Source organism: Seriola dumerili, unplaced genomic scaffold (assembly GCF_002260705.1).
Source record: "Seriola dumerili isolate Sdu_G_001 unplaced genomic scaffold, Sdu_1.0 BDQW01000230.1, whole genome shotgun sequence".
NCBI lineage: Eukaryota > Metazoa > Chordata > Actinopteri > Carangiformes > Carangidae > Seriola > Seriola dumerili.
This window is the reverse complement of record NW_019174485.1, coordinates 665484-677509: the sequence shown is the minus strand read 5'-3', so window position 1 is coordinate 677509 and position 12026 is coordinate 665484. Positions and strand designations below refer to the sequence as shown.

At 40.5% G+C, this 12026-nt stretch overlaps 1 protein-coding gene across 1 annotated transcript; it reads right to left on the bottom strand.

Moving 5' to 3' along the window:
• Positions 1-7376: 7376 nt before the first annotated feature.
• On the bottom strand, positions 7377-12026 carry rps15a (ribosomal protein S15a). Its single transcript, XM_022755686.1, has 5 exons — positions 11993-12026; positions 10923-11060; positions 10613-10692; positions 10151-10236; positions 7377-7512 (listed from the first exon to the last, which is right to left on the bottom strand). Exons 2-5 carry the CDS (start codon positions 11053-11055, stop codon positions 7419-7421), a joined length of 393 nt encoding a protein of 130 aa, XP_022611407.1. The 5' UTR covers positions 11056-11060; positions 11993-12026; the 3' UTR covers positions 7377-7418.

Sequence of the window (12026 nt, the reverse complement as noted above, 5' to 3'; positions counted from 1 at the left end):
AGTTGCAGTTACGTGCACACACATCTTGTCACACGGGCCCCTCAGACTACCAGTGTTCTTCACTCACAATAAGCACAAAGTCAAAGTATCCGTCGCTGTTCCTGGCCTGTGATATTTAGGTTTCGTTTCCCCGCGAAGACGTGGTGATGTAATTGGGATGCGATGCCATTTTTACAAAGTCTCTGGTGTGTTGAGGGTGTCAGGGTTTCAAATTACACAAGCATCCCAACTGAAAAATCTCACCACAAATACACTCAGCAGCAGAGCACCGCGGTTAGAGGAGTGGGTTAACATAAAGTTCCTTTCGTGTGTATCCATCAGGTGTTAGACGATGATCAAAGCATCACCGTTAAGTTACTTCTTGATAAAAGCGTCAACAAATTTCACAATAACCGTTGCTAAATACAGGAAATGCCGAAACAGCAACAAGTGCACCCACAGCAGATTGTTGCACGGCAAACATAAGACAGCATGGTGAAGTAAAAGACGGGTGCCAGGCTAAAAAGAATTTGTCTATCATTGCATTTCGAGATAAGATTGTATGTGCTGTGAGGATTTTATTCTGTAATGGCCCTGAATCTTCAGAATGCTTGGAGGCATGTTGAAACTGTTAACACATTTAGTAAAAATCCTTGGCTTTCAGAAAGCCCTATTTTATTTCGATAGGAATTCTCATAATCTTTATAAAGGAAACGCTTATGTTCAGGGGGCATACTAGAAAAAGTGTTTTATTTTTGAGATAGAGAGAATACACAACCTTAAAGAGGATGATTCACCACCTGCGAATAATAAACTGACTCGGATGTTGGCAGATGGGAGCCTGAAGCAGTGACTGCACAGAAAATGTCTATCAAGTATATGATGCAAGTCGGAGCTCAGGACTTGCAGGAGGTGCAGCGAACAGTTATCTGAAATCTAACGAAGAAAAAAAATACAGCGATCTTGTTCAATAGGTGTAGATTACATTTGATAATGTAATGAAATGCAGCAGTGACATGTGATGCATTGCCACACCATATGGCCCTATGTGATGCAATCAGATCGGACGGGAAAAAAATGACAGCATTGGTTATAGTTTCTACGTGTTTTCTTCAGTGGTGGAAATTCTGGAAGGTCGCGTCCTGCACTGTGCCATTTCGCGTGTCCTGTCCCTGTCTTTACAAACGTGGCAAGGACCAACCGTATAACAGGGAGGGACTCACATGCACTAACATGTGTCACACGTGTGACCAGACTGGCTACCAAGACTAACAACAGAGAAGCTCAATTACAAGACAAGCAGAGGGAGTGTGACTGTTCTCTGCTCAGGACGCCATTACTCCACTATATCTTTCCATAGAAAATAATTGTTTGCTGCTACATTATTGTTTAAAATGTCATATATACATATATATATATACTATATATATGTGTGTAACCTTTAAGTAACATTACATACTCACTCATCATTAATTATTAAAGCCTGAACAGTAATCACTTCTTACACTGTGATTTACTGCGGGGCATCATCCACATAAGAGGCCAAACTGCACCATAATGCTCAAGGTGATCTATAGCGGACAAATGAGAGGCCTAATTAATAACAGCCTCTCGCTGGCACCTCTCGGCCTCCCTGTTATTATACGTACATTAGCAGCTTGTGTTTATTACCTGCTAATTAACCGTTGCTTAACATACAGTGAGGGAGGAGGCGGATTGGTTGCTGCAGCGTTTACCTGGACGACTTGGGCATCATCTCAGCAGCAGCAGCAGCAGCAGCAGCAGCAGTGGCGGTGGTGGGACCCCCCAGTGAGCCACCGACGATGGGACCCCGAGGAGCAAAACGCCCTTGGGGACAGCCAGGGACTGCAGGGCAGAATGGATGGTTGCATTCACAGCCATAAATTCACTGTTTCCTAACTATCTCATTCATCATATGCACACCAGACTCCTCCGCACCGTGAATACACCAGCACCGCTCCTCCGTCCCTGGTTCGCCCTAGTAAATAAGGCATACAGACAGAGATAGGGCAGAGAGTGAAAAACATGAGATAAGTGTATCAGTGAAATGACCATATGACAATGCACAGCCCTCTATTTCTCCTTGGAATGTGTGCATTCATTCGTATTGGGGTGGGGACAACCATCCTCCTCTCCCTCTCTCTCTACAAAAGATACATTTTCATATCTTCTTCTCAGCTGGTCACCATTTATTTCAGAATTTCCTCGGGTCTTTGTAGATATGGCGTCTGTTGGAGCCGTGTTGGGTGGTGGAATAAATCACATGGCTGGATGTAGAATGCAGAATATGATCTCTTGCAACACCAGTGCGGTAACATAAACAAGATGTTTGTGCAGAAGTAGCCTTGCCTGAGACTCTGTAACCTTATAAACTGAAATCCCTTTTATGTTGTTGTTTACACTCATGCAAAGGTTTTTTTTGTCTGCTTTTGATTTTGACTCTTACTGTAAATGCAAATTTGTTGTGACAGAGGATGGTGTTGATCAAAGTTTAAATAATTCCTCTCCTTCTATTACATTTTTAGTTGAATGAAAAAACCCTGACTTTGCTGATGAGCTTTATTGTTTCTTCAAACAGATCTTATAAAGATCCTGTCAGTGAGTCAGATTTAATATCCAACAGTCTTTGTTTCCCACTCTGTTTGGATCTTGTTATTAAAAGTATATTTAATGTATAAATTTATAAGCAAAAAAATTGCCTCAATTCACTTTGCACATCCCCTTTCCCTTCTCCAATTGTCTTTGTTTTTCGCCCTCATTTCACTGTGCCCCGCTAAGTGATTTATGGCAGCAGAAGACAATGTAGAACTGGGTATAAAAAAAAAAGAATTCTTTCTTTTGGATGAATCTACGTTTCATACTTTTACTGCTATTCCAATATTAATTCTGTTATCTCTGAATCAATCATAATTAGTCTTGCTGCTTGCCAACCAGCCTGGCCTGAATGCAGTATGAGGACGAGGACCGGAGGAGGGATACGCAACATGAGACATGTTTCTACTGCCCTCAAGTGTTCACAAGAGGAACGGTATGAACAGAGGAGGCAGAAAAAGTGCTGGTATCAGACCTCTGCCGACACCATCTGTTACCCACAGTACAGCTGGATGCGGGGGCGCCATGAAAACCGATGCCCTAGCAGGAAGCTAATAAGTTTCCAGACTCTGATGGTCAGTCCCTCAGTTGTTCCGTGGTAATGGGTGCGATGTTTGCACAAGGACCTCGGTGTCAACTGTAAAATGTTTTCTTACTGCCAGGAATTTGCAGCAGTGAATTTGCTTTGCTTCAGCTCCATCACCATCACACTGGGAAAGAACACTGAGAGACCACAGCATCTCACAGCACACTGCTTTTTCAGCCCCAAGTCACAAAGAGAGTTCGTCGAGGCGATGAGATTTTGTCTACACAGAATGAACAAAGATCAATGTGGATAGAGTGGTGCTGTTTCATCACTGGGGAAACTCATTCAGTATGTTCCATTGAGTCCACACCTTGGCACAAATGACCTGGACTAAAGTATTATTTTAGGATTTTTTTTTTTTTCACCATAAAGAAAAGTCATACCACTGTTGGCAGACAGCAAGAAAATTTACTTGCTTTTAAATAGAAAAATTAATTTAAAAAAAAAAGAAGCTTTTTTTAATTTACTCCTAATGACTTACAGTAAAAAAATACCATTTTATAGAGTTGGTTGGTTTTACATGGGAACTACTTTCTAGCAGAGGCAGTAGTAAAGAGAAGCAGGGAAATAAGAGTGAATGACACGTTGTTTAAATTGTTTTAAAATTTGGCAAAATATGGTTAAAAACTATATTTTAAAAGTATTTAAATGTATGATTGTGTGTGTGTGTGTGTGTGTGTGTGTGTGTGTGTGTGTGTGTGTGTGTGTGTGTGTGATTTGTGTTTTATATTCCACCAGCAGGTCAAACGGTTCAACCACCTTTGATTGTGTTTGTTACTCAGATTCTGTGCCAAAGAAAATATTCGACACATAAGCATATCATCGTGTGTCATCATGTTTTCATAAGTATAATATTTTCAGTCTCACGCGTTCAACAAAGGCTTGCAAAGACGCGACCAAGTCGCTCTCTCGCTCCCTCTGCCCCTGGCGCTCTCTATCAAAGCGGGCCAAACAACAGACTTTTTGTTTCTGTATTAATGTATTCTATTTGTTTTGCGAGCTGCACATCTCCTCTTCTCCTCCACAGTTGTGCTTTAAACCCTTCAGGGATATGTGAGGGATCCAGCTGACATATGGTGAATACTGGAGGGACATGTTGGAGGCTGCCAGGCTCTGGACCCCGGTCCCCAGATGTACGGTGGCATATTGTGTTCAGGCAGACCCTATCACTGTGGCGCAAACACTGGGAGGTTTGGAAGAACGAAGCAGGCCTCTCAGATGTGTTTCTGACGTCAGGTGTTTTCCTCCTCAAGCCATTTTCAGTTTGAAAAAGCCTCGGAGCTTTTTCTCTACTCACAGTTACAGTTAGGGCTCCTTCTGGCTACTGCTTCCTCCTTTAGGAGCTAAAACAGGTGTCTGACCAAACTGTGTTAATACTTCAATATCTCCATTTAATGTGTGCTCATAAAACATGGACACATGTTTGAATTGTTGAATAAATCGAGAGTCCATAATGATCACATGTCCACAACTACAACAAACCATCAAAGTGATCAATTTGGGTGCAACAGTGGGGGTTACATTTTTTTTTTTAATTAAATTTAAAAAAAATTATAATAATAATTACAGACAGTGGGTGTTTTATATATTGAGTATTTTTAAACGAAATGTTTTAATATTTGACGACTTCTCCTCTTGTTAACAGCCTCCTGCTCTAACTGTTCAAAAAATCCTGGCCACGTGTGAACTAGACACAGACACTTGAGATTTGCTTCATTCTGTCGAGCTGCTGACATTTACCTCACTGTGGTCAGAGGCTCATGGGAAATGGGGCCAATTAGAGGCCGCTAAAAACTGGAATATTAAATTAACAACAGAAGATCAATTAATTAAAAATATTTACCGTCATTATCAGTAAATATGTAATAAACCAGGTGAAAGAGTTGGTTGACACTTTAGGGCTGGTTTTGTAGTCATTTGTGTTCATTAAAACGTCACTTTTGAATGAGATTTTTTTTTTTAACTTCTGAATCAGCCTGGTTTTGTTTTTGGCTCTCTGTTCAACAGTTGAACTACTTTGAATGAACCAAGCACAATGATATAGCCGTACTGACCATAACTGAAATAATGTTTCACCCTTTATGAAATTCCTTTGGTAACAAACTCCCTATTTGACATTTCAGACTTCTTCAGTTTCTTATGGCTTTTCATTTTATACCTGCAGTTTAAGATTGGGTAACATACTAATCTTGATGAGCAATAAGAAACTCAAGTATATTACTTATTATCCTCTTGAAAGGGTATGTAAATGCCACCATCCAAAGCTCTGAAGTGCTGTTTCAGAGATTCTTTCTAAGCCTTTTCTGCTTCATTAGAAAGTTCAAAGTAAAAAAATATGATAAAAGAGATAGGAGAGAGGGGGCATTTGAGGTTTTCACCATATGGTCAGTTCTTTTAACCTACTCAGTCTTGAATTTGCTCCTTGGGAGACCGTGCCCCTGCATCTTTCAGTCAGTGCATGCCAAATAGCTCTTTGACACTATAGCATCCTCCATGTTGAAAAAAAACTACAAGTAGTAACACAAGCTGTTCACAAGCTATCTAAATAATTGTTTTATTTCTTGCCGCAAAGACAGCTGACCCCCAATGCTTTAATGTCAAAAGGCTCTCTGCTAACAGAGCATTAAAGCCATATTTCTCCAGCCCTTCTGAACTCTCAGACCTTGGTATCCTGGCTGGTATCCCTGGTCTTTAAAACAGCAGCAGCGTTAAGAGTTTGTTTTCTTTCCTTTACAAGGCAGCGCTTAAGTGCTGTGAAGCCATGAGGGAGGCAATCAGTCTGTGTGCTTAGCCCACAAGGAGCACTTGGACAGAGCTATTGCATTAGCAGCCTGTTACCTCTCCTCTTCAGAGTCTAATGCAAGGTCAGCAGCCAGACTCCAAAGAGGTTGGGGACGCGACAAAATACGCTGAGGACCCCTGAAAAGGTCACATGAGTGAGAGGATTGCAGGGGCAGAAAGCCGGGGCTTTTTACAAGCTGGCAGCCGTGTAGCAGAGATGTAGCAGCTCTTACTAGCCACTGGGGGGGACAGCTACTACATGGATGTGCTTATTTGAGGTTTGTCTGAAGTAAGGAGCAACAACTTCTGTACGCTGTCAGGTGTATACTGTTTTATAGACACAGTCCTCTGGGATGTGTCCCCTGGTCATGTCAAAAAATTCTCCACTTGCTGTATTGCTTCAGTTTTGCTGTCACAACACGAGTCCACATGCCTCCCATAAGCTGCGATTGGTGGGATGACTGATGAATGTATTTCTCTATCTCAGTCACACACACACACACACACACACAATCAGCTGAATAGCAATGACCATAAATGACCTTCCTCCAACTCCTTTTATCACTTCATTACTAGTGTTCAAAGTTATTTTTCATGCCTACACAGTCAAACAAGCGTTTAATTTGAGTCTTAAAAAATTCCATTAAATCTTGTCTGCACATTTAAGGCATGCTTGTTTGGTCCCTGGATCCAGCAGTTTAGTCTCTCTAGATTTGTCATCTCATGTTGCCTTGGAAACTTGTATTATAGTGCTTAACATTTTATAGCTGAAACTGACATTAAACCTACAACTAAACTTATTTGTAGTTTTACTTCATTTTCATGTCTTTCTCAGTTCTTTCATATCATCACTTTAGTGTATATACACACACACACACACACAGTAGGATCCATAAGTGTGAGACCACTTTAAGTGAACAGGAAAGTGGTCTCAAACGTTTGGACCACACTGTATATAAGCATCTCTGAAGATCGTGCCGCTCTGCCAGTCACATGAAATTCTTTTCTCCCACTTATATCTGACATTAACTGAAGCTCCTGACCTGAACCTGCATGAATGTGTGCATTGCTTTGTTGCTGCATAATTGGCTGATTGGATGATAGCATGAATTAACAAGTGAACAGGTGTTCCTAATAGTGTTTGGTGAGTTTTTGATCAACAGGAAACAGTGTGCACATTGTACCTTTTTGATTATGGTATGATGTTTTAATGTTTTGTCCATTATACAAATGTTTACAAGTCTGTTATTTTGAGGGCAAAATCAAATGTTGTTGCAGGAGTTGAATTGTCAAGTTGTGTTACCAAACATGACCAACACCCTAGTGTGCTCTCCAAGGATTTTTGTCCTGTCCAAAGGACAGTTACTGAACCTCTACAGACACCTTTTTGTATGAAATAAGTCAACAGCAGACGACCAGCTTTCCCCTGGTTGGATTTTTATTTGCAGTTCTTTACATCTTAGAAAAAGAATCCAAGGATTTTGCCTCCTGTGTGTTTCCGTCTGGCCTCTTCGTGGTCCATGATGCCAGCTGAGGTGGTCAGCACAATGTATCTGTGGAAAGAAAAGTCAACATGTTATTTGCATAACCTGAACCTATCATACTGCAAGTTTTCAAGGTAGCATTAAGACTGGCAGTACGTGAAACATGATTCACATGCAACACAACTAATCAGCAGTTAATACATCACTTTAAAAAAATTAAATTTGAATCGTCTTCACTCTGTCAGTGTAGCACGTGGAGGGGAGGCTTCTGAAAACATTGACTGTAGACTAGAGGGGGAGGTTACACGCTTAACCCAACTCTTGAAGCAGAATGGGCCTTTTATAAGTACTGAAAAACCAAAACAAACTTTATGACCTGCATTTCACACAAGTTTATAAACTATATGAAGACAATTTCAACTGTAGAAGAGAAAGATGTGTAACAGGGTGATGCTCTTCGTCTACATGTCACAGCAGGGTGATGCATTTAGTGCATCTCAGACTGCTAACGTGCGCGTCATATGCAACAGTGAACTGTAATCAACTCCAGGCAGGTTGGCTGTGTATAGACAGAAAAGCTTTCTGATTATGGTGTGAGCAGACAAATCAAAAGCAACAAAAACAGGCCGCTGAAACTCTGGAAGTAAAGCATGAAACCAGTCACTACACTGATGAACAACTACAGGCGAACTATTCAGTTAAGCCGTGAGCCAGCCAGCACCCACTGCAGCGATCAAAACTAAATGTGATATGAGATGCAAATTTCATTTTAAATCTAAACATAATGACATCCTTATAAACACCCTGTAATCCTCAATGTACATTTTAGTCAAGCTCATGACCTTTACATGCCATTCCCTGTTGTAGCTGCTATATCCTCTAATAAAACAAAAATGTCCAATATACAATGCAGAATAAAGAATTCAAAGAAAGTTCTACTTAATAGTCATGTGCAGAGAACTCCAGTGAAGGGTTAAAAAAATTACTTCAAATAATTAACACCACTAAAACTAATTCAGCATGTTCAGAGGAACAGACGCCTGGTGCCTAATGAATCAATATTAGTTCAAGTTAATATTTTTCAGATTTGATGTTGATAAATGATCAATGTCTGAGCTACATGTGATGATTACACACATGAGTCAAGTCATGCCAACTGCCCACCACAAATGTGCAATAATGCTCATACTTCAGGCATTTCCACAATGTATATACAAAACCCATTCAGTCAGCCATTCTATATTTATGTTTTAGCCTCCTTGAATATGTACAATGTATGAATACCAGTCAGTTTGTACAAATACACAGGAAACACCATGAAGGGAGTGACAGACCCTTCGTCAAACAGTAACCATTTCTGTCACAAAAGACCAGACGTGGCTGTGTATCTACAGGGCAGTGATCCTGTGTTCATTAGCGCACAGCTTCTGGAGAGATTCTTTTCATCATTCATCTTTGCTTCCTCTGACTCAGTGACCTGTCAGACAACTAGGGGTGGGTACCGAAACCCGCTATTTAATGGGCCCCTGTGCTAAATTACTAAAAGACAGTAGTATTGATAAACTGACGTTATTGATTCATCTTTCGCTGCTATACAAATTAAGAAAAAAGATTTCCTATTTATTATTGCAACCTGAAAGTTATCTTGCACATTTTATTTCACCAAGTCCATTTCTGATTTGCTACTCCCAATCCAGAAGAGGGATCTCTCCCACAAAGCCTGTGTGCGAGGGGTGGGGGCAGCATTGTCACACTGCAGTACTGTGAAGCGCGCACACAACACTGAGACCCTGCTACAAGTGACAGTGACAGAGTGAACTAAACATTCAAAAGTGTGGTTACACTGAAGTGCAACAAGTCTTTAGCACGAAAAGGCGGAAACATCCAGCCGAAGTCCATCACATACAGATGGAGAAATGCAGTATGACTGCCTAGCTCGATCTGTTATCCCAGGTATGTCATGTACGCTAACAGCATGGAACCCACACACAGTTAACCAAATTATACTAATGTGGGTAAATAATTAGAAGTAATCATTTGTGAATTGTTCTAAATAATGCTGTTCCAGTTTGAAACTCAAGACTTAATTTATAAATCAGTACATATAAATAAACCAATGTCAATTCTGTCCATAATTTGCTTCTTTTCTATTAAAGTAGAAGAAGCGATACAAGTGTTGTTGAGTATCACATTTGATGAGCCGGATCAGCTGTTAAAATCTTAAGGATGCCCCTCCCTACAGACAACCACTGAAACGATTGTATTTAGGGCAACACTAACTGCTGTAGAAAAGAAAACTGTCAGTGAAACTTTTGCCGCTGATAAGCATTACCAATGCAGACCAATATTTAAAAACATGTAGAAATCAACAATACTTTCAAAATCAAGACATGTATGGCACATTAAGATTCTGAGCCTTAACTCACCAACTATCCATAAATCTCTTGATTAAATCAACTATGTATCAATTTCTCTTAACCACTATAGAGTGATGAGCAAGAGAAAGCACGATGACAGCACACACTTCACACCGCTGCTGGAACTCTGATCAAGAGACCAGGACTGGAGACCATTGGGACTGATAATGTCAACCAGCTTTACTCTAAAAACAAGTCTCAACTCTCATTTCGAGTTCACTCAACCATACATTACTTTGACATGTCAGTTTATAAACTGTACAATAGAGTCAGTGTACAGGGATTCTCACCCGAACTGTCTTGAGGGCAGCAGGTTGTTCTGCCACTTCTCAAGGTCCTTGAGCTGGAGATCAAAACGTGGACTGATCACACCACACTGAAAGAGGAAAAAAAGACAACATCTGGTTCACACTCCACCCATACAAGGTACCAAACACAAAAAAAGCTACAGGTTGAATATAATAAGATGTTCCATCTGTGTTAACTTTGATAATCCGCTCAGTTTGGGGCTATTGTATTTACCACTTAACATCACACAGTTAAGCACAGAGTAAAAAGAATAACAGTAGTTAGAAAACATTTTAAGTCTGGAGAGACTGGCCTCAGGGCACTGATGCGAACAGCTATACAGAACAGAGACTTCAAAAATCAAAATTTCCTGTGTAGTTTATGTTCACCCTTCACCAGCACAAATTAGAAACAATCTTACAAATAGTGTTAACTAAAAAGCATATGCAGTAAATAGACTTTACCTTGTTCAGCCTGCCTGTGAGATTGACGACAATTTTTCCGGCTCTGTGGTCATCAATGATCTCAAACTCACCAATGTAACCTAGGGGTACAAATGGCAAACATCATCAACAACCATTATCACTACATAAAGAACCTCTTCAGCTAGATGGTGACACGTTTACTTCCACTCTTTAGTAATTGATACCTCCTTCAAGTAGGTTTACAGCAGCACATATATTAACTGGTCCAAAGCAGTGCCACTACTATGTAGCCATATTAATAATTTAGTGTTTTCAGATCACCACAAACTCAATAGAACTAATAACTCACCGTGCTTCATCATGACGGTTAGGAAGCGCACAATAACCTTGGAGCATGGCCTGATGAGGACCTGGCGTTTCCCACGCTTCTCAGCATTGTTGATGCATTTCAGAGCATCCGCGAGAACGTTCATGCGCACCATGATGCCTACAGACACATACGGGAGAAAATAATTAGGTGATTAATACATGAGCCTTAACTTTTAAAAACTAAGCACCGCCTTATTACATATCTCTTACTTATTCCAGTGATCCAAAACCATTCTACCTGTCAATACTTAACAGAGGTGCCCTAACGCTAGTCCAAATTAATCACATCTCTACATGATGTACCTCATACACATTGAGACTTGAAAGCTGCTTTTCCATGTAAGCAGGAGCACACTCGAAACAGGACCCAAATTTCAACCCCCAAAAACGTTACCGTCAAGGTGTAATTCAAAGTGTAAGAAATGACGTTAGCACAGTCTGGCTAGCACTTAATAAATCGCGACGCCTTCAATTATCACAATTACCCGTTAGCATCTTGGCTACCATTCATATGTGACGTTGAGTAACTGCTTTTCTGATGCCACCTGAACATTACACGCAACAGTTACCGCTTTTTTTTTGACTGGGATACAGTGAATAAGTCATGCACAGAGACTCCCACAAAAGCATGGTCCTTCATGAGCAGACTGCAGCTACCTAGCCTCTTCGGCTACATTAGCAAGCTATTTGCTGACATTTGCAGATATAACGATAAACACCGGACAGGCTGCGTACAAAATGTGTTGTACATGGACATCACCGGACAAATTACAGTTCTCATTTTAAGAGTGGAAACACATTTATGTGGTCGCTAAGCTAACAGTTCATCAAGGCGCATTGAACGCACCGATTCCCAGGGCCGTTCAGAGACTGTTAGATGAAATCTGAAGCCCAAATATGAATTATTCTTTTCAATAATCGAAACGATAATCGTCCCAAATCATTACTATGACCGTTCGCTTCAAGATGGTCAAATAAATGTAATATTTAACATTCAGATGCTTTAGATACTTTAAAGATTGAAGGTGACAGTGGAAAAAGACATCTTACCGGTTCTGCAATATGGCGGAAAGAGGAAGTAGAA

What these genes read in the sequence shown, in the direction of transcription:
- rps15a (XM_022755686.1), bottom strand. Translation starts at nt 11,055, where the DNA reads ATGGTGCGCATGAACGTTCTCGCGGATGCTCTGAAATGCATCAACAAT. An exon ending in TCACAGGCAGGCTGAACAAG is followed by an intron (nt 10,237 to 10,612) that starts GTAAAGTCTATT and finishes TTCCTCTTTCAG; the next exon opens with TGTGGTGTGATCAGTCCACG. An exon ending in CTGCCCTCAAGACAGTTCGG is followed by an intron (nt 7,513 to 10,150) that starts GTGAGAATCCCT and finishes TTCTTTCCACAG; the next exon opens with ATACATTGTGCTGACCACCT.